This window comes from Lissotriton helveticus, chromosome 9, assembly GCF_964261635.1.
Source record: "Lissotriton helveticus chromosome 9, aLisHel1.1, whole genome shotgun sequence".
NCBI classification, from domain to species: Eukaryota; Metazoa; Chordata; class Amphibia; order Caudata; family Salamandridae; genus Lissotriton; species Lissotriton helveticus.
In genome coordinates, this window is record NC_136070.1 from 443,615,920 (window position 1) to 443,639,382 (window position 23,463).

At 46.1% G+C, this 23,463-nt stretch overlaps 1 protein-coding gene across 2 annotated transcripts in view; it reads left to right on the forward strand.

Annotated features, from left to right (window-relative positions):
• Positions 1–23,463, forward strand: part of TDRD9 (tudor domain containing 9) — a 2,642,469-nt gene that overhangs the window by 923,704 nt on the left and 1,695,302 nt on the right. For both annotated transcript variants that reach the window (XM_078660267.1, XM_078660268.1), the window contains one exon: positions 880–984. In XM_078660267.1, the coding sequence (XP_078516393.1) occupies positions 880–984 (105 nt within the window). The remainder of the gene's footprint in view (positions 1–879; positions 985–23,463) is intronic.

Genomic DNA, 23,463 nt, shown 5'->3' on the forward strand with positions numbered 1-23,463 from the left:
TAAATGCATTTTGCTAAGTTTTTGCTATTTACCGAGAGGTCTGACCTCTCGGTAAATAGCGGCCAAAAAATTGCAATTTCGCAATTTTAAAATGCTTCATGAATTGCATTTAAGGAATCTCAAATAGAGATTCCTTAAATTCAATTCTTCGCAAATGTGCGAATTCTTAAATAGCGAATTTTGCATTTGGGATGATGAATCCCAAATGCAAAAATTGCACTCGCAAAAGGCAAGATTCTGAGAATCTTGCCCTTTGCGAGTGCAATTTAGCTTGATGAATCAGGCGGTTAGTCTTTCAAACGAGAGCTCTAGTAGAACCCAACTGAGACATCTGGTTCATATCCCTTGTCCTTAAGTTGTTGAACTCTCTCCTTCTGTACTCTCCCTACCTCCTTCCTTTTCCTGCCCTCTTAGAAATCACACCTTTTTATGAATCCTTTCCCCAAAAGATTTTGTAATCTCTTGAGTGAAGCAACTCTGCTGTGCATTCCTTACCTCTCTTATTTTATGTCATGTCAACGATGCTTATATAATTACTCTGTACAGTGCTTGGGCGCAAGTGCTTAATAAATAAAATGAAATTAATTTCTAGAGACAAGTTTAGAAACACCGAGCACACTAACCGATCGAACTCTGGGTAAGAAAGGTTTAAAAATATTACCCTGTCTGGAAAAAAGTAGCTGTGACTTTGATTCACCATTTTTACGCTTCACAATGCTATAAATATATTTTCTTTTCCTTAAGCGCTATTTCAGTGCAGAAAATTGATTATCGTTTGGAATTTTCTGTTTGTCTGGAAAGTTTGAAAAGTGTCATGGTCAAAAATATATTTAAATTAACATGCTTGCCGCACTTATATATGTACTATGTTTGTCTTAGTCATAGATTTTTGTCTGACCAGGACGCTGGTTTCAGATGAGGACACAAATTATCAGAGTCTTCGATTGAGTTGGGCTTCCAAGACTAGCTGTAATCAGCGAAAAGGTAGGTCAAGAAGTACTTAGTCACAAAATATTTAAATAAGCATTTGATGATGCAATCACTTAATTTAACCGCATGCGCGCTAGCGGTTTTCCCGCTGTGCGCTGCGTTTTTTTTAAAACCGCGTTACATGACGAGCTCAGCTCGTCACGAGCGTCGTAACTCATGACGAGCTGAGATCGTCATGAGCGCGGAAGGGGTTAATGTGATCTGGTGCATTTTACGTGTGTTATGATAACACTATCAGGAACTCTACTGTGGTGTAAATTGTGGTATAAATTGCTTCTTTATTTTGTACTCATTTTATTACCTGCTAAATGGTGAAAAACTGCTGTTAAATAAATGAAACTGCGATGCTTTCTAATAGTCTTCTGTCCATATGCTGAACACATCACGCATTCCAAATTTCGTATGTCAGATAAGTAAGAGCCAGTCGCTGGGCTTGGCATAGTACCTTCCTCCTCTTGATCACCCATCTTCTGTGATTCCTCCTATAGGGTCAGCAGGACCGCACTACAGCCAGATGTATTGTTGGCATCTGCTCTGCCCCCATAGTTATAAGCTGATGGTTCCCTCAATATTCATGTAACTTTTCAAGCGTGCCTCGGTTGAGTCCTTCAAGTGTTTCCCATAGCTTGACTTCAGTAAACCTCTCTAGTCTAGCTCCAAAGTTCATAATAGAAGGCCTAATGTAGTGCTGGAACTTGGTCAAAGTTGTATTGGCCTACTGCTGTCAGATTCCAAAGACCTTTACTTCGTCAGTTCTCTTCCCCAACGACTGAATCGCAGTTTGTGCCACCACACTTATGACTGGCAGTGAACCTGCTTTCAACTGCTGTTGCGTTGTTCTCCACATTGTTGAATCTTATTTGTATTTTGTTTAATGATACCATTGCCGTCTTTGCTTCCTTGTTCCCAGGACCCCACCAAGTTAGCGTTTTTGGTGGAAGTAGTCATGCAGAGGAGGATGTTCCCTAGCAGTTGGAATATTTTTTACTCTGTGCATTATTCCATCAATGGGGTTGGCACTCCAAAAAGATTCCAACCCCATGTGTTGACCATTTTTAGTGAGCCCTTTGTAGTTGTGGGAGCTTCACCACCACCAGTGAACATTCCTTGAGATACTTACATTTGTGCCAGCTTTATCTGCCAAGGTTATGGCTTGCTCGAGCCTGCATCCCCAAAAGATAATCCCAGTCCACCTTTTCCACTGCTGAAAACTCACTTCTCTGCCAAGAATAGCACTGCTTTCATCTTGGATCTGTCAGACTACGGGAAAAGACAGCTTGACTGAACAGTTTCTCTGAGTGACCATGTCTCACAATCTCCTGCTCAGCCCTTGAAATGTCATTCGAATTCCATTGCACCTCTGTCTCTGAAGGGTCCAGTAACAGTCCTGTGGGCTGAGAAACACTGGCAGTACAGGAAGCTGTGACACAGAGCTCAAAATGAATTGGTCTTCCCTCTGCTTACGCCGTCAAGCTTCTGGAATGTGAGAACATCCAGAAATCAATAGTTTTATCATTGTTGACGTTACAGTATATTTTCCATAGTTGCAAGAAAGGCGATAGTACCTTGCTCTGGCGCTCAAGGTTAAAAAAATTCATGATGTTGGATAATAGCCTAAAAAAACTATATTTTGGCATTCATCTTTGGAATCAGAATTGTGCATTGAGTATCTTTTGCATTTTATATAGTCAAACCAGTAATAGAGTAGTGATGCTGCCTTAAGTAGATTGTGAATGAAACAAAACTTCCTAGCTATCGTAAAGGAAGTTTTCAGTTCTATGAAGGATATGGAGGTGAGGCTTACGCTGTTCCTTCTCTTTATATTAACAGCCGCCACAAGGAACATTGTATATCAACAAACTACATTTTCCATAAACACCAGGGAAGGTAGAAATTAAAGAGCAATCATCTAACATACAATCACTACACAGTTCATCCAAATAAAGTCGTTTGTCACTGTTTATTCCCCCCTCTTTCTTTTTTTTTATATATGTTTTTATTGAGTTTTAAAAATGTCACATTTCCATTTCTGACTGTTGAAACAGTTTGCTACAACATGTAGTGACAAAAATACAGTGTACCTAAACCTTACATCGAGCTTTAAAAATGTTACTGCAATCAGCGTGGTGATATATTAAAATGCACATTTGACATTTGGCTGGCCACTGCGTGCTCGGCTCATTGTTACATATGTTCTTTACAGGGTTAATACATTGCGAGTATCGCAACGGATCTAGTTCAGCTTAGGTTCCTCTGTCGTAGTGTACATGCGATAATAGAGCGGGGGAAGTAAAACAACGGGGTCGGGGTACAGACCTTGGATGAGAGCTGGGGCATCCCCAGTGGTTGCTGATACTTGTGTATGTGCGTATTGCTTTGTGCGCCCACGCGGTTGCTTCGGACAATGGTGTCTGGCAAGTGGTCATTCCATAGCAAAGTCCAGTGTCTACAAGTGGTTTAAGGTTGCTGGACGCATGCGCATAGTAACCCTACCGTGTCGGTTGTTTGCAAGGGCTGACCTGATTGATCCGCACATTGTTGTAATGTCACCAGAATTGCTTCCCAGCCTGCAGAGATAGATGTCTTCCTGAGGCCCATAGTTTCCTCACGTTGCAGTGCTATTCCCTCGGCTCTGGCCCATGCAAGGGTAGAGTGCCGCCATGGTTGTATATGTGGGGGATAAGGTGCTTTCCAGCGTTTTGTGATTAACCTCTTAGCTGTCACCATGCCCAGGTCTAGGGATCTAGAGGTGGCTTTAGTGTTTTGTGTCCTACGGAATATGTGTAGGAGGTATGTTGGCCAGTCAAAGGGTATCGCTCTTTCGGTGCAGGCGCCAAAATATGCTCTCAAACTGGCGCAGCCCCAGAGCATGTACCAAGCCTGCATCTACAGCAGCACACCTGGGACAGGTAGAGTCAACCCGGTGGAAGTATCGGTTAATGTTGGCTGGTGTGAGGTACGCCCTCTGTGTGATGTAGTATTGGATTTGTCTAAACCTAGAGTTTTTGGGGCTCTGTACTGGGCTGGCCATTGCCCGCTCCCATTCTTTATTCCCCCTCTTTCTTGATGCAGTGATCCATATCTTATATTCTTTTTTAGAGAAATCATTATCTGCAGAGACAAACAGTCCCACCCAATGTTGATATCAATTAATCAGGTTAAGAACATTTCTTTGACATCAAAGAAAAAACAAAACCGTACTTACTCTGAATGAAACATGACATCCCAAATTCAATCCAAAGTAAAGGGTGGGATCTACTGGTCACCAATGAGTGGGTGGAAGTAATTTTCCCCTTCGTGTCTCGGATCGAATTGAAAACTTTTACTTAAGATAGATAGGAGGTTTTGCATTATCCAGTATTTGGGTGTCTTTCATAGATTCACATGCCTGAATCATTCCGCGTCGTCGAGACGGGAGCCTCCGGTATATAAAAAAGTAATGTCCTAGAGACATACATAGAAAAGAATAGGCCTAAGGATCCCACCTTGGTGTCCTATCCACGTCCTTTTGTAAAAAGGACCAAAATAGAGTAGGCCCAAGGGTCCCACCTTAGTGGCCTATTTGTGTCCTTTTGTAAAAAGGACCAAAGTAAAGAAGCCAACCAATCAGCTACTACCTCCTTCTAAAAACGAATTTACCAAATGTATTACATTATGGCTAATGGCCAAAAAAAGGGTCTCTTCATGGATGCCTGTTCTTCGTGTGGAAAGAAAAGGCTCCATGTAGAGGACAAGCATGAAACCTGCCTGTATTGCCTCTACCCTCACCATCAACCCAAGGACTGCAAAATATGTAGGACCTTCTCAAACAAGACCCTCAAAGACAGAGAAGGACGCCTGCTACTCTGGCTGAACAGGCTGAAGAACAGGACAGACGACTTGGTGTCAGAAGACGGTGAGAGTGTCTCTGGTACTTCACAATTTTTCTTGAAGAGGCCAAGGGTTACTTCTCCTAGCCCCTCAGGCACCCCTCTTAAGAAGACTCTCAAGAAGTCCTCAGAGGGCGAAACCTCAGTGTCTGGCAAGGATCTTCCTGTCACCAGGAAGCAACCGCTGACCTTGACGACGACAGCGTCGATTATCTCTTCAGCGCAAAAGACTGTGTCAACGTCGACGACGACAGTGTCGACGACGACAGCATCGTCGGCCACCTCCTCGACGACGAAGACGACGCCTTCATCGACGGCGAGTATGCCAGTGTCGTCGATCATTCCATTCACTCCATCGACGACGAAGACCTTATCGTCGACGACGAGGTCGTCATCGAAGTCGAAGCCGTCGACAATGGTCCCGTCGACGAAGGACACGTCGACAACAGGGAAACCGTCGACGACAGGGAAAATACCGTCGACGAAGGACACGGCGACGAGAACGCCGTCGGCGGGGACACAGTCGACGACGGGGAAAATACCGTCGACGAAGGTAATATCGACGACGACACCGTCGACAAAGTCGTCGACGACCCCTGGTAATGCATCGTCGTCATCGGCGCCGCATCTGGCGAAGCCAACAGGAAAATGGAAAGAGTCTGAGTTGCTATCTCATGCCATGGATACCTTGCCGCCACAGACATCCCATATCGCCATTAAAATCACGAGGAGGCCAATTACGCCAGACCTGACGTCACCCAGTAAGGTGCAAGAGCTGCCTCCAACCTGTCTATTACAAGGCGAGGAGTCGGAGGAAGAGTTATACACACAAGCCACAAGCCCATCAGACCTGGTGGTCAAGTGCCAAAGCACCGATGAGGAACTGGAACATATTGAGCAGTCAGTCCACACTCAAGTCTGCACACAGGTTACACCGATGGTGTGCCTACCAGTAGCCATTGTATCAGACCTGCAATTCTTAATACAGGACTACAAACAGCGGTTTCCGGAGAAACCCACTACGCCTACACCTACAGCTGTACAAGCACCCACTCCTTTGTCCCAACACAAGCCGCCACCACTGGTGCTTAGTAGGGAACAAGAGCCAGTACAAGAAATTCACTCGTCTGATGACGAGGAAAGAGACCAGGAAGAGGGCGAGGTCCGTGACGACGAGTCAGACCCAGATGTAGATCAAGACTATATCGCTCCTTCTCCGGCCTCCTCGGAACCACAGTCCTCAGAATCCCCACCCGCAGACATCGGTGGATTCCATAACCTTGTAGAGCGTGCAGCCAAACGATTCCATATGGCTATGGAAACTCAGGAAACCGAGTGCTTCCTGTACGACTTCAAGGAACCAACTAAAAAGACAACCAGGTCAATTCCCATCATTGACTTTATATGGGAGCAGGGGAAACTACTGATGCAAACACCAGCTTCACTCCCAGTAGTAGTACCCAGGCTCGATAAAAAATACAAGGCGACTACATCGGCGCCAGCATGCCTCACAGGTGTCCCCAAAGCAGACTCTGTGGTAACCCAAGCGGCACAGAAAAACTCACGTAACCCAGCATCGCCTCTGTCAACACCACCTGACAAAGAAGGCAGAAAACTGGATACTATTGGCAAGCGTTTCTCCACCACGTCGGCCATGACAGTGAAGGTGGTGAGTTCAATAGCACTTCTGGGCCGCTACAATCGGCAACTCTGGGCAGATATTGCACCTTACCTATCTAACCTGCCAGAGGATTTAAAAGAGGAGGCTCATTCGCTTCACTTGGAAGGCCAAACATCTGCCTCCGAGCTCATTGACTGCGCAATGGATGTCGCCATGACCGGTTTCAGGCAACTGGCAGGTGCTGCTGTACTCAGAAGACAAGGCTGGCTCAAAGCCACCTCTTTCCGCCAGGAGGTGCAAATGAAAATTATTGATATGCCCTATGACGGCCAGCATCTCTTCGGTGAAAAGATTGATGAGGCCTTAACTGCTATCAAAAAGGACACGGACACTGCCAAAGCCCTTGAAACACTGCAATTCCGAAACCAATCCTTTCGTGGAAACACAAGTAGAGGACAATCTTCTTATAGAGGTACCTACCAGAACAGGTCCTCCTATTCATACAACCAGAACAGAACGCAATACCAACCGCGACAACAGCAGCAAGGGCGTCAGACTTCCTACGGCAAGTCGAACTACAGGGGGAAGAACCAGAAAAGACCGGCTGGCAACCGCCAATGACTTGTGTCAATGGCCAGTCCATCCACCATTGAATTTTTTAGAAATTGGAGGGAAACTCACTCACTTCCTAGACAATTGGAAATTGATAACAGATCGGTGGGTGCTCCAGCTCATTCAATTTGGACATTCTCTAGAATTTGTCACAATTCCCCCGACAACACCACAGCGTCAAACGGTCCCACAGGCACCTACGATTGCTTCTTCAGGAAATCTCTTCCATGCTACAGAAGGGAGCGATAGAGAGAGTTCCACCAACCCACAAAGGAAAAGGTTTCTACTCCCACTTCTTCCTGATCCACAAGAAAGGGAAAAAGTGGAGACCAATCCTTGACCTCAGGGCACTCAACGTGTTCCTAAAGAAACAATCGTTCCGTTTGGTAACACTTCAGGAAATCCTGGGACTACTGGAGGAAGGGGACTACATGACGTCCTTAGACCTGCAGGACGCTTACTACCATATTTCTATCCTCAAAGGGCACAGGAAATACCTCAGGTTTGCTGTAGCGGGGCAGCACTACCAATTTCGTGTCCTCCCGTTTGGCTTCAAATCTGCTGCACGGATATTTACCAAATGCCTCTCCCCTGTGGCAGCCTTCCTTCGTCAACAAGGACACCAGGTCTTCCCATACCTGGACGACTGGCTGGTAAAGGCACCATCTGCGTCAGGCGCAGCCAAATCCTCCAGCGCCTGTCTGGATATTTTCCACCGACTAGGTTTGACCCTCAACCACGAAAAGTCGGCAGTGGTACCCAACAAGGTCATTACATTCCTTGGGGCGACTCTAGACACGGAACACGTCAAAGCTTTCCCCTCTCAAAAAAGAAAAGTCAAACTCATCTCCCTGGCCACGTCAGTGGCATCACGGAAGACTTTACCGGTCCGCACCTTCAAGTCCCTCCTTGACATGATGTCCTCATGCATCATGCTCATTCCCCACTGCCGCCTCAAGATGCGCCCACTCCAGGAGGAACTGACGAAACAATGGACACAGAGTACAGGATCATTCGAGGACCCCATACGAGTCACTCGAACTATAGTCAACCACTTACAGTGGTGGAGATCGCTCAAACACCTGTCACAGGGATTGCCGTTTCTGCTTCCCGCAGAGCCACATGTGATAACAACGGACGCATCCCTAGAAGGCTGGGGAGCGGTCCTCCAAGAACTCCAGATCAATGGCAAGTGGACAAAACAGGAAACCCAGCTCCACATCAACCTATTGGAGTTAAGAGCGGTCTTCCTAGCTCTACAAGCTTTCCTACCACGCATTCGAAACTCCCCAGTGCTCGTCAGGACAGACAACACCACGACGATGCACTACCTGAACAAGCAGGGGGGGACGCGATCGCTCTCACTATCTCGAGAATCGCAAAGAGTCTGGAATATGGGATAACGCTGAAAGCGGGAGTACGTCCCGGGCAAGGACAATGTCTTGGCGGACGCTCTGAGCAGAGAGGGGTCTTCATCCCACGAATGGGAGCTAGATATGGAAGTGCTGGAACGAATCTTCGCGGAATGGGGAACTCCGCGAATAGACCTCTTTGCCACGAGAGAGAACGCCAAATGCCCAAGCTTCGCAAGCAGGCATCACCACTCAGGAACCCTCGGAAATGCATTTTCCATCGCATGGCGCAACGTCTTTGCGTACGCCTTTCTGCCATTTCCACTGATACCCAGGGTTCTCAGGAAGATGAAGTCGGAGCCCTGCACTCTGATTCTGATCGCTCCATTCTGGTCGAGGCAGCACTGGTTCACGGACCTTCACCGCCTCTCTGCCCAGCCACCTATTCGCCTGCGTCAACATCCAGCTCTGCTCACAATGTCCCAAGGACAGGTACATCACCCGAATCTGAGCTCTCTAAAGTTGTCAGCCTGGCTCCTGAATACCGGGAATTCAGCCACCTAAACATCCCGCAGGAGTGCAGAGATGTCCTTGCAAAGGCTAGCGCGGACAGCACTAATAAAACGTACTCACTAAAATGGAAGCGGTTTTGCTCTTGATGTGTGGCCGAAGGCTTGCACCCCTTCCACATCACTCCACAGCAGCTGCTACCATACTTACTACATCTGGCGCAATCGGGCCTTGCACACGCATCGATCAAAGTGCATCTGGCGGCGATCTCGAGATTCACCAGGACTTCTAAGGGTCCATCCCTGTGGGCAAAAAGACTAATAAAGCAGTTCCTTAAAGGTCTCTTCAGGTCCTTCCCACGTCCAAGACCGATCCCTCCGTTGTGGCACCTCAATGTGGTCCTTCACCAATTAATGAAGCACCCCTTTGAACCCATCCATAGGGCAGACATCAAATTTATTTCATGGAAAACGGCCCTCCTCCTGGCTTTGACTTCTGCCAGAAGGGTCAGTGAGTTGCAGGCTCTCTCAATTCAAGATCCTTTTATGCAGTTCAGGGAGGACAGAGTCATTTTACGAACTAATCCTCGGTTTATTCCGAAAGTCCCCTCGGACTTCCACCTCAACGAACCAGTGGTACTCAGGTCATTATTTCCAAATCCTACCACTGTAGCCGAGAAAACTCTACATTCGCTGGATCTGAAGAGATGTCTTAAGTTCTACATTGATAAGACAAAACACTTCCGAAAATCATCTCAACTCTTTATTGCATTTAGTAGACCACGGAAAGGCATGCCCTTATAAAAAAAAAAGCATTTCAAGGTGGATTTCCTTGGCGATCACCTTTTTTGCCATGACAATGCCGGACGACCTTTGGACTCAAGAGTTAAAGCTCATTCGACAAGAGCCATGTCCACGTCTGCGGCACTGTTTGCTGGAGTGCCGGTATTGGACATCTGCAGAGCGGCGACCTGGAAGTCCCGGCATACCTTCACCAGGCACTATTGCCTGGATACTGAGCTGATGAAGGATGCAGCAGTGGGCCGAGCAGTGCTTCGCCATCTATTCCAGTGAGGTGAGCCTTCCGACATCCCTCCATCCTTTACTGGTATGCACATTACTAATATTTACATGACAATGCATTTTGGTGGTTTGCAGTCGCGTGATATGTATTATCTACAGACTCATATATGATGTTCCATCAAAAATGTGCATAATATATTGCTTGCTACTCTGATTCAGGCATGTGAATCTATGAAAGACACCCAAATACTGGATAAGAAATGCGTTACCTGTAACTGCAGTTATCCAGTATTAGTGTCTTTCATAGATTCACATGCACCCTCCCGCCTCCCCTGGAAGGACTCACCTATCTCTCTAACAAGTTTACGCCTACCTAGCTTGGTGCGTACGAAAATCTGAGAGACCTAGGCTCCTGACAGGTAGTAGCTGATTGGTTGGCTTCTTTACTTTGGTCCTTTTTACAAAAGGACACAGATAGGCCACTAAGGTGGGACCCTTGGGCCTACTCTATTTTGGTCCTTTTTACAAAAGAACGTGGATAGGACACTAAGGTGGGATCCTTAGGCCTATTCTTTTCTATGTATGTCTCTAGGACATTACTTTTTAAATACTGGAGGCTCCCGTCTTGACGACGGGGAATGATTCAGGCATGTGAATCTATGAAAGACACTAATACTGGATAACTGCAGTTACAGGTAAGTAACGCATTTCTTCTATGTCGGGACTGGAGGCAGGTTTTATGCTAGTTTAAAGGTTACTTACCAACAATTGAGCCATATCTAATACTGGCTTAAATAGAAGGTCTTAAAGGTGGAATTGGAAGACCAGTCAGCGTCATTGATGATATCCTCCAGACCTGCACCCAGGTCAAATACTTTAGAAGCCATGGCAACTATTGCAGAATGTGCACCAAAAAGACAGGTGGTAATACCTGCTTTCTGCATCACCCGTCTGACCCAACGGGCTATGGTTGGAGAAGTAGCTGCCTTGAAAGGCTGCCTGAGGGAGATAACTAGTTATGTCTCCTGGGGGGTCTTAGCTCATCTGTTATTGTCTCATTGGCTTTAATGCATCTTACAACAGAAAGGTTCGGACTGTAAGGAAAGGATGGATAAGAATTTACACTGGAGCGTGTCTTTGTGAATTTTGAAACATGAAATGTAACCCTTTCTAGGGTGTAAACTACCTGTAATTCCCAGTGCCCGGACATCCGAAACTCTGCAACAGGAAACTAAGCAGAGTAACATAGTTTACTTACCAAAAAACTCTTTCCTAGAGAGGTATATTTAATATTCTGCCATGAGAGAAAAACGGTAAGCACTTGATTAATATCCCATCAAAATAAATATCTGGGTTCCGGGGCAACAGATAATCGAATTACCCTCAACAACCTCCGCACCAGCAGATGTTCCACAACAGGAAGACCTTCAATAGGGTAATGACTAGTAGAGAACGCAGACCGAAAGGAGTTTACTGAACTTTAAGCCATTCCTTTACCCACCATATCAGAAAGAAAGTTCGGCACTGAGACAACACCAGAGCCCATGGGATCCAGGTCCCATTACATTCACCAATTTGTCCATCTGGACCAGGAAAACTCGGCGGTATCGACGTACCGTAGAGGACGCCCATGCCTTTGCGAGGAGGTTTTAAGCCTGTTGTAAAAGGCCCAGGACTTGCCATCATCTCCGATAATCCGCCACGCCATAAGACAGAGAGACAGATTAATCACTGGGCTATGGTGATTCCCTGAGGGATCTTTCAGGAGATCTGGATAACGGGATAGAGGCATTGGAGAATCCCCCAAAAAGTTTCGTCAGAGCTGTATACCAAGTTTGAGATTCCCATATGGACGTCAGTTAAACTAGATTCACCTATTATTGCCACCGTACTTGTACCGAAAAGCAAGGTATCATTGAAAATGGGGGAAATGCGTACCCCTGCTCCAGGCTCCAATCCTGCAGAAATGCATCTTTTGCTACCAGCAGATCCGCAGTCAAACCGAGGAACCAATTCAGCTGGTGGTCCAGATGAGACGCTAAGATCCACCATAAACTGGCCCAGTCTGTGAACCATAGACCTGAAGAGTTTGGGATCAAGTTTCCACATGCTCGAATCTTGGAGGTATCTGGCGCTCCAGCCTGCCACCATATTGAAAGTGCCTGGACGGATGTTCCACCGTCACAGAGACCATGTGGGCAAGGTAGTATTCCTAGAATTCTCTGACCAGGTCCGACAGAGCTTTTGATCTCATCCCCTAAATGATTGATGTAACAGACCGCAGAAACATTGGATTTTGTCTTTGGTCCAACACCGGACTGCAAAAGAGCCACCGAGAAGCTCCAGGTAATAGATGTGAAGGGTTCTTTCATGAGAAGCCCAACTTATGCCTATGGGTAACTTCCCACAGAGGGCGTTCCAGCCGAATATGAGACTGCCGTTCCATGAGTCCATGTAGGAGAGCCACCACAGCATCTCCTCTTTGGCTTCCGGGGTGAGCTGCACCAGCTCCGCATAAAACAGTCCGTGCTGACGGTGGAAGGCTTTCAGATGTAATAGGGTGCGATAATATAAGCGTCCCGGAAAGATCACCTGGATGGGGGAAGACAAAAGGCCCACGATCTGTGCCACTTGACAAAGAGATGTCTTGGGTTTTGCCAACGTTTTTGTAACATCTGTCTGATCTTTGCCAATTTCCTGGAGGGATGGCTGAGGGACGACTCCACTGAGTTGATGACAAACCCTAGAAGCTTGGGGACTAAGTTGTGAGGAGATGTCACTTCTCTGTATTTATGATGGAGCACAGGGATTCATGCTGAGACTCCGCCATCTGCAGGTGTTAGGAAAGATGTTAAGGACCTTGGTCCATCAACAGAATGTCATCCAAGGAAATGATCATTCCCTGGGCCCACAAGTGTTTAACTACTGATTTGAGCACCTTGGTAAAGCACCAGCGAGCTGAAAATAGACCAAAAAGGAGGGCAGTGAACTCAAACACCTGACTCATCTACTGGAACTGTAGGGATCTGCGATGTGGAGGATAAATTGGAATCTAAAAGTATGCGTCCTCAAGATCAAGGCATATCATTTGGTGGCCAAGATGCACCAAGTTCCTAAAGATGTGAATCTCCTCCATCTTGAAATGGCTATATACTAACCACCTGTTGAACTCTTTGAGATTGTTAACCGGTTGTTGAACCCCAATAGCATTTCTCCATCAGAAAAAGGTTGCTTAGAAATCCACGAGGATGAAGGTGGAAGGGAGTGATGGTTTGCTTTGCTAGCAATTGTGAAATCTCCAGATCCATAGGACGGAGTCTGTCTGAGAAAAAACTAAGGGGCGTGGATGATGATGATGATGATGATGAGGTGGTGAAGTGAAGCCGTAAAATTCTATTTGGAAACCTTGGACGGTTTGCAGTCGCACATGAATCTGAGATAACCTCCATCCAATTGTCCAAGATCAGTCTGCCCCCCCCCCCCCCTCACCTCCATGTGAGAGGGAAATGTTGGACTCAACGTTAGCACATCCTTGGCTGGACTACCCTCTGCGAGCATCACTGGAACCGTGGAGGGCGGCCGGAGTCTGGAGGGGTAGAGGACTCTGAATTGACTGGAGTCTTGCCACTGCATCCATCTGCCTTGACCTCTGAAAGATGTCCATGCTGCGGGGCAGCGGTCATGAATCCCCGACCAGGACTGTCCCTGATGGTTAAAGATGTACCTGATAGAGGCTAGCGCCTTGTCTAGGGAATTAGAGGTGGACACAAACTACCTTAGTTTTTTAATGAAGGGACCCCTGAACAGACCCCCCTGGGCTACTGCCCCAGCCTTGGAGGCTGCTTGGTTACCCAGCTTGGGGTCAACCTTGATTAGAAAGGACCAACAGTGCTACAGGGGTGCAGTTGACATTGCCTAATAGAATTATCGTCCTTTGGGTCTACGCGGACAGCACATCACGAGAAATAAGAGACGCTGATGCCATGGCGTTTTCCGCCATGTCTAACGTTTTTTTTGAGGGGCCTAATTACGTTAAGGAGCTTGTCCTGGCAAGCGTGCCATGACTGATCGATGCCCTATTTAGGATCTCACATATATTTGGCGAGGAAGGTCACCGCTTGGTCAAGATGTTTTATAAGTGTGGCGACCATGTAAGAGGCCACTTTCGGTGCGGGACCCACTTGGAAGACCAAAGATGAATCAGGTTGTCAGGGTCCAGCATCTCACTGTCCGGTAAAGCTGGGGAATTAGAGGCAGGATGAGAAACCTTGTATGAGGGATGCCAGGGCAAGGATTACTTGCCGTCCGCGTCTGACCCTGCCTATGAGTCCTCAGCGTCTGGGTTTACAAAGGAAGGGATACATTTATCTTTGTTCTTGGCTGCAGAGCGGAAGTGTGGGGTTATAAGGATGTGGTGCGTCCCTGGCCAGGAAGGCCCGTTTAAGACTGTCAAACGCGTCAGTATCTAGATTTTTGCATTTGTTTGGGCCTTGCCAGGCAGAGGGATGAGAAGATTGTGTGCCCATGGGGGTGCCAAAGTCTTCCCTCTCAAAGAGGGGTAGAGGGCAGGCCGCAGACAACCACTGAAGTCTCCTCTCGAACCACTCCATAGCATATGGCACCGCTTTGTGGATGGATTTATCCACTGCACCGCAGAATTCGTCGTTCAGTGGGTAGTATTAGACTTGTTCTACCTCCATAAAGGAGGTCTCTTCGCCTTGCATGGCAGGGTGTTTGTGCGCTAAATGAAGTGCAGGTACAGCGGTGTTAAGTAGTGAAAACACAAGGGGATCTCCCTTGGGACACCTACTCACCCTTGGGATACCTGGGTAGGGTTCCTGGGTGTGTGTCCTCAGAAGCACGTAACCATGCTGCAATATGTACTGTATTACTGACCGTGTAACAGATGACGTAATGAGCTCTGTGCAATGAGCACTTTACAGACCCTGCACTGGCAGGGCGTCTCACTCCAGGCCAGACTGGTTGGAAATGTTCCATGATAGGCTTCAGCAATGCGCTCAGTTGCTCCCTTAAATGCAGGCGCTGAACTCTGAGTAGACATGGAGCACCAGACTCTGTGGCGGTGCGCCGCTCCATCTAGCGGTTGACGGCCTATGCCGCGACCGTCACTGAATGTCTCGCGAAAGGACAGAAGACATTCCAGCGAGCCAAATACCAAGGATTCCTGCAAACTAAATAAATAAAATTGACAGCACTTGAGAGCCCGGAGAGTGATCGTGGAGGGCGGAGGCTCTGGTGCCTTACAAGTGTAATCCTGCAGCTCATGGGAGCACCGCACCCTGCAAAACTCATGGAAAACTTGGAAAAAAATGGGGCCCAGTAAACATGATATTAACAAATTGCCATTAATCCAGACAGAAGACCATTAAAACCATACAGTTAAGGCAAAAAACTTGTCTGTGTCAAGAGTAGAAACTGAAGACCTGACCTTATGACTGTGCAGCAGCAAAGAAAGAGGGGGAGTAAACTGTGACAAGGTACTTTATTTTGATGAATTGTGTACTGATTGGATGTTAGATGATTGTTCTTGTATTTCTACGTTCCCTGGTGTTTATGGGAAAGGTAGTTTGTTGATATGCAATGTTCCTTGTATCTGCTGTTAATAAAAGTGAATAAGGAACAGCATAATCCTCACCTCCGAATTAGTTAAACACACACCACAGTGATTTGACTTAAATTGAGGGATATTTCCTGATATTACCTTCATATCTTTCAGCAATTTGTACTTTTATTGTGCTTCTTTACAGCTTGAAGAAAAAAACCTACTTTTTCTGATATATGAATAAATATATCACAAGTAGTGATATGTTTAAAGTAGAAATGTTGTTTCAAGCTTGAATTTACTATGTGTACTTTAATACTAAAGTTGTGTTTAGTTTCTTGGAAGATGTAAATAAATACAACCATGGAAATCAAAACATTAAATTTGATAACTTTACGTTGAAGTGAGGTAACTAAAAGAATTTCGTAACGCCGTAAAATTTGACTTCACATGATTACACTTAATTTTATGTTTTCTGAATATATATTTTGAATAATTTATTAATATAACTATTATAACATGCAATTGTGCATTAAAGCTTTCAAATTCCCTGCACACAATCAAGTATCCGAGCGACTCATTGTTTTTTTACAGTTCATGGATGCCATTACACGTGTGAACATCAGTTATTGATACATATCTTTAGTCCCAAATATTTAGTGAGGAAACAATGTTTGGATTCATTTTAAATATTTTTGGGATTTTTGTTTATGTACATGTATACAGCGGGCACTCCAAATCAGGAAAGTTGTTTACAGGTGTAGTATGCCAACCGACTCGGAAAATATTAACAGTTTATATTTAATTTCAAAATATTAACTTTGAAAATGTTTGAAAAGTAGACATTTTAAAAAGTCTTTATTTTTGTATTGAACTCTGAGCACTGTCGCATTGCTAACCAGTGCTAAAGTACATGAGCTCTCTACTCTAAACCTGGTAATATTGGCTCATGCCAAATTTGCATATTTAATTCACTTACAAGTCCCTAATACAGTGCACTACATGTGCCCAGGGCCAGTTAATTAAATGCTACTAATGGGCCTGCAGCACTGATTGTGCCACCCACTCAAGTTGCCCTTTAAACATACCTCAGGTCTGCTATTGCAGTTCAGACTAGACTGTTCCCATTGGGAACAGGGTCAAGACTGATTTGCTTATAGCTGGGTCTGAATTGGGGCTGCGAAGTGAGATAAAGAATGATGATGGATTCATCCCAGATATGTGACTGAGGGTGAGTGTCTGAAAAGTGTCAGTGCTCCGTCCATCATCTCCTTGTGTTTGCTTTGTTCGCCCTAAATTGGCAGGGTATGCCCAGATGTGGGTCCCCACTTTGCCACTGGATTCAAGCTAGCCTGGCTGATGAAACCGGTCCCAGGATGCCTGTTTCCGGTCCAGGGAAGACCTGGCTTGGTAGTTAGGGCTGGGCTGTCCCCATAAGGAACAGGGTGAAGACTGATTTGCTTATGTTGTACCAAACTTTGAAAAGCACCGCCAACAAATTTTAGATCTCCACCATGTGTTGGTAACAAAGTCTAGAATCAAGAATGTTTCAAAATAAAAGACGCTGTATTCGTGAATGCAAAAAAGTTCAAGGTTCCTTTAATAGTCCATTTAAAGTGCCAGCCAACGCGTTTCGTTCCATCAAGCGGAACTTCTTCAGGGCTGTAAATCAAAAAATAAAACATACAAAAAAACCCTAGTGAATTCTTTCAAAATGACATAAATACACACGTGAAATGTTATACAAAAAACATAAAACATTATATATACCAAACAAAACCCAAGTTAAAAACATCCTTTTCTCATAAAAATGCAGCATATATGAATACATTATTTTATCAATTTCTTTGGGTTTTTATGCTGCACAATTAGATACATTGACAATATCATTATACACTCTCGAGTAGTCCAAAAACAGATAACTCATTCATTAGGTCACATATTAAAAATTAAGAAACAGATCCACAGGGATTTCTGCATTTTGTTTTCAATTGTCAGAAACAGCGTCATTGTTATTGTAATCATCCATATCTAAGCATAGAACTGCAATCGTGACTTTGCACCAAACATTTGCATATCCAGACAAGTTTTATCAATTTCGAGTATCAGAGATATTTATTTAATTAAACCATATGGTCCCAGGATACCATTCCTAGTTTTATCCCCATCTTAAGCAATGCTTGAAATCTATTTCCTGAGGTCCCCCTATTTGGGATAGCTCATTTTCACAGCCACCACTGAAGCCAGCCCCGGCCACACGAAAAGAACAGCAAATCTCTCCATATATATTTCACATGATTACGGAGTAAAACACATAAAAGTCACACAAAAGGAAACATATGTTCTTCCTACCGCAATGAATGTCATCAGCCGTATTTGTCTTCCAAATCACAATATCGAAATGGGATACAGATCACTTCCCTCAATGCGGGTGATTGATGAGCGGGATAGGTCCAAGATCAAAGATTTGCCTGGATGCCTGTTTCCGGTCCAGGGAAGATCTGGCTTGGTAGTTAGGGCTGGGCTGTCCCCATAAGGAACAGGGTGAAGACTGATTTGCTTATAGCTGGGTCTGAACTGGGGTGGCGAAGTGATGTAAAGAACGATGATGGATTCAACCCAGACCTGTGACTGGGTGTGAGGGTCTGGAAAGTTTAAGCGCTCCGTCCATCATCTCCTTTTGTTTGCTCTGCACAGCCGTAGGGCACAGTTCAATGGTTTGAAAAATGTGGACTTGTACTGACGAGCTTTACTTGTCATAGTTGGGAAAACCTCTTAAAATGCGCTTTTCACTACTGCAAGTCCTATCTCTTCCATAGGATAACATGAGGATTAACTTGTTACATTTTAGAAATTTAATTTCCAAATGGGAAGAGATGATTGGTTCAAGTTTCGTGTCTCTGGAATCCTAGTCTACAATCCCGACCTATGGTGAAGTCGGATTTTAATTTACAATACTAAAAATGTCACTTTAGGAAAGTTGGCATTTTCTTGCCTTAGCCATTTGGTGCCTGCAGCCTGTCTCTGGTCACATGACTGAGGGTAGGTGGCAGTTTGGCTTTGTGTATTCATTGGACACACACATTGGAGGCTTAGGTGTTTCTGACCGGGCCATCGCTGGCAGGATGGGAGGGATGAGCTGGGGCCAGCTTCACACCCAAAAAGGCTGTCTTGTTTACACACAAAGGGCTGCATACCCCCTGTAGTTAGTCCGGTGCCCAGGCAGAGAAGACCAGGCATCTGTGCACATCAAAGGCATGCCTCTAGAAGCTTCTCCCCACTACAAAGGCACAACTGTCTGTAAAAGAAGGACCTCAGACACTACCGCTTCATTACACTTCTGTACCTGTGGATACACTGCCAGGAAGGACTGCTGGACTGCCAAAGGACTTCCACAGTGCTGCACTCCTACTTTGCTGTGCTGATCTACTGCCCTCTTGTCTGCATGAGAAGGACTGGACCTGCATCTCTTGAACTCAGAACCCAGAGTGACTCCAAGGGCTAGTTGGCTGGCCTCCCGATCTGAAGCCTCAGGGACATAACAGATTTCCAACAAACTTGCACCTGCACTCTGTCATCCAAGAGTCTACCCTGCCAAGCGGTGCCACCCTAGTCTTGGACTAATGTGCTTTCCAGCAGAACAGACGCTTCTTTTCTGCTGAGCAACTCATCCCCAAGTAGAATCGACTCATGTACCTGTTTAAGGTACTCTGTTCAGCAGCCCTAACTGGGTCCCTGTTGCCGGCCTGCACTCCATCGTGGTCGGCCTAAGCTTGTGACTAGGTCCGATCCTGCATGACCAGATATTTTGGCGCCATTTTCACTACAAAATTTGTTTTTCCTGTGTGGACTTGCTTTACTAGGCACAACCAGTGTTAATGTCACTGGTAAGTTGTCAGACAGTGTACAGGGTAAATCACCTGTCACCTGCGGATTTATCGGAAGGTCTGGAGTTAAATACCAGTGATGTATGCAGGACCATGTACTGTGTGGCGCTGAGTAGAAGGAGAATCATGTGTCAGTCGGGTGTCGATGCCGCCAGCCATCAGCGAGCAGGTGATGGTGCAGTAGGTGACGGAGTTCTTCCGAGGAGTGCGGTTTGGTAACGCGGCCAGCACCTGTGGTGTTGGAAGAAGGCTGTAAGGTCAGGTTGAAATCTCCCCCTAATATGATAGTCAATGGGAATGCCAGAAATGTGATAAGATAGACCAGGGAAAAAAACGGGTGCCTCCGCATTAGAGGCGTATATATTGATTGAGCATTCACTTTGCACCAAGGCTACCCGCTACTAGTATATGAATGGCAGTGTTTTGTGCATTAGGATGCATACACCACAGAAGTAAGTGCTGTAACTGGCCAAAAAAATCGGTTGGTGCCCCAATTAGCTGCAAAACAATTGTTAGAGGGTGGTGCATAGTGAGTTTCCTGCAGCAGAGCTTTATGCGTCTTGTGCCGTGTAAGATAGGCTAAGACTTGCCTCCCCTCCCGAGGATTCGATGGACCCCTCACATTCCCCCTCACATTCCATGTCCATTGCCCCCTTCTCTCAACTTGACCGTGTTACAGGAGCTATATTATCGGACCTATGAAAGTGTCAATGCATACAGTATAAGGCAGCCGTCTATTGCGTAACATGATATCCTGCATATTACAATCAAACTTTAAAACACAGAAAAACATTCCCCCCCACCCACATCAGATAACCACCCAACTTGTATACGGTGACTCCCCATACCCCACAATATACAATGTATGAGATCTCCTAGTGGGAAGGCAATTCCCCAGCGGGCCACTTAAAGTACACAAACATTGCACAAATTATACGTAACTGCAATTTGAGAAAAGTAGATAACAAAGTTATACTGATAAAGGATATGCCATCCCATCGATTTTTCATAAGACCGGAGAGCGCAGGTATACGAGGGACTCCAATATCACTGTGTAGTGCGATTGTCCGTCACACAGACATTAATTACAAGCGGGGAGATAAACGATCATTTCCCAGGGGGAGGAGTTGTGTTCAACTTGTGCTGCTTCCAATAATTCATGGCCTCTGTGGGAGTCTGAAAAATATGAGTATTTGTCTACTTGTACACAAAGACGTGCTGGGTACAGCATGGCATAGCAGATATTCGCTCCTTTCAGAACATGCTTAATGTCTTGGAATTTGCGTCGAGCTTCCTGCACTATTGGTGGGAAGTCGAGATAAAGTGACAGGACATGCCTTGATAGTGTAGATCCTCAATCTCCCTGGCTTTGCGGAGCGCCACAACCCGGTTTTGATAATTAAGAAGTCCCGATATTGTTAGACGGGTAGGAGGACCGGGGGCAGACCTGGGAGCAAGCGATGGATGTGCCGGCTAGACTGCGAATGTCCCTGAGAAGGAGTCTCTTCCAAATAGATCTGTGAGTAGTCGCTCCACATATGTCTCTATGGAGCCTGTGTTGGTGTATTCAGCCACCCCGGCTTTTTGCAGGTTATTGCGAAGCGACCTTGCGCCAGGTCATCTGTTTTGGAGGCTGTCGTTTTGAGGAGTTGGTCTAGACGTTAGGCCATAGCTGATTGCGCATCCTCTGTGTCGGAAATTCGCTTTTCGGAGGATTTAATCGTGCCTCGTGGTGTTCTAGGCAACCATGCTAGGTGTGAAAGTGCACCGCCAGATTGTCAAAACGCACGTCAATGGCCAAAAAACCAGTGCGCAGCTCCGCATTATGGCTGCCGTCAGGGGGCTGCTTACCATCAGGTGAATCAGTGTGATCTGGGAGATCACCACGCGACGTGGGCTCGCCGCGTTGTCCCCGCCCTCCCACCTGGGAGTTTTGGTGAGTTCGAATGGCAACTGCCACTGCCTGGGGTCCCCCCGACCCATAATAACGGAGAAGAGATTTGGTAGCGGCCGTGGGTAACACCCAACGAATAAAATGCAAGGTATGCTGAGCGGGTTCGTCACCAGTGAAAGGACTGTGATGTAGGCCACTGAACGTATAAAGTGAACAGAGCCTAACCACTTCTGGACCGCAAGGCAGGATTGTTGGTTTTTAAACTATGATTCTGAGACCCCCGCAGCCGGGGCGCGTCGTTAATTGGCCAGGCCATTAGTGAGAGCTATGCAATAAGTCCTCCCGGTGCAAGTGATGGCAAAAAAGTGCTTAGGTCAGTGTTTCGATGTGCCTCATGAGCGTAGTGTAGGCGCATGGTGCTGTAAGCCCTTTGTATGGGCCACAGTAGAGTGGTCTTTGCCGGGGCGCACCATTGTGCAGGAATCGGATAATGGCACTGGTGTGTCCGCGTCACCTTAAGACTGTGAAGGGTATGGTGCCGCTGTCCAAGGGCAGAGTGAGTGACTCGCTACCTTGTAGCTTCCTTGGGGGTCAGGAGGAAATGGCTTGTCTCCGTGTCTCGCAGGGCCAGGAAACCCCGGTCTTAGTTAGTGGAAGATGCACCACGCAGCCAAAGCCCCGCCTCCATGCTTGCCCGCTACCCATGTCGTCGCGGACCTCTGGAGCCCGTGTCAGGCTGCTGCCATTACTGGGCTCCCCACTGTCAACAATGCCGTCTTCAGTCCTCTCATGGATCTCCGCGCATGCCACTTGGTACTAGCGACTCTCGCTGTCATTAATGATCGAGATTAACGCCTTGGGGTGGAGTCAGCCAGTTATTTGAAAATGGCCGCTCCAGAGCTCCAAGATCAAGCCGCCATCTCTGTTCCCCTTCACTACACAATCTCAAATTCAATATCTCCATTAATACTAATTGGATTTTTGGTAATTTGACCTAGTTTTATCAATTCAAAATAACTCTATTTTTCTAATTCTGTGATGGGATCCTTTGGGATGTTGTCACTGTTTTACTGTTTCACAAATACTTAAAACATTGCCTCTAAGTTAAAGCTAACTGCTCTGTGCAAATCTGCCAAGGGGTGGGCACAGATTAGTTTGGGGTTTGCTTGTGCCTTACCCTGACAACGATTGTTGTGGTTGTCCAGAGCTTACACTCAAGTCAACCAATTAACTCAATTTCTTACACTGTGTTCAGTGGTGAGGATTGGACTTGCATTTGTGCAGTTTCATACTGTAATTCTGTGTCTCACTGCCACCCTACAAAAATAGTAAAGGATCAATTCATTTTTTATTCACTTCTTCTTGATTAGCTTCTTTAAGTTTTTCTAAATCCAAATCTACCCTAATTCCTACTATTGAACTGTCTAAGACCTTACTGGCAACAATTGTGTTAGAGCTGACCAAATTGGAAAGCTACACAGTGGCTGAGCCTACAGTCCACGTAGGGGACTAAAATTGACGAAGGGCACCAAAAAGGTGGAGCTTCAGAAAGCTGTGATTGCCAAAGCAAAAGGATGAGGATAATATCGAGGATCAAGATCAAGACCAGGACCACAGCCATGGAATGCAGTCTTCAGGGGATAGGGAAGATTCATACACTGAATTGGATCCCCCTGCCAAGAGCAGGAAGCAGTGTGTTTCATCACATGGCCTGTCCCCAGAGAAGCTGGCGGACAGAAAGGCAGAGAGGGAGTTCCAGCTGCAAAGTGCCAAATTAAAAATGGTGGAGAAACTTGCTTTGGCACAGTTGGTACACGAAAGGAACCTGAATGAGCTGGAACAGAGGCAGCAAAACAAGCAGATTACAAAAATGGTGGAAGCAATTCTACAGTGTCTGAAGGAGGCAAAAAGGTCTGCATCCCCTAGAATTTGGTGCCTAATTATCTCATTTGAGATTACATTGACAAGTGGTTTTCTGCCTATAAAGTTGCCCTGAAGGTGCACAAGATCCCAGAAGAGCATTGTCGGGGGTTTGAAGCACATGCCTATCATGGAGCTGTACACACTTACTTTAGAGTTGGGGACCAAACAAGATGCTCTCCCAAGAAGGCCATCTTGATAGTTATATTTGAACTGACCTCAG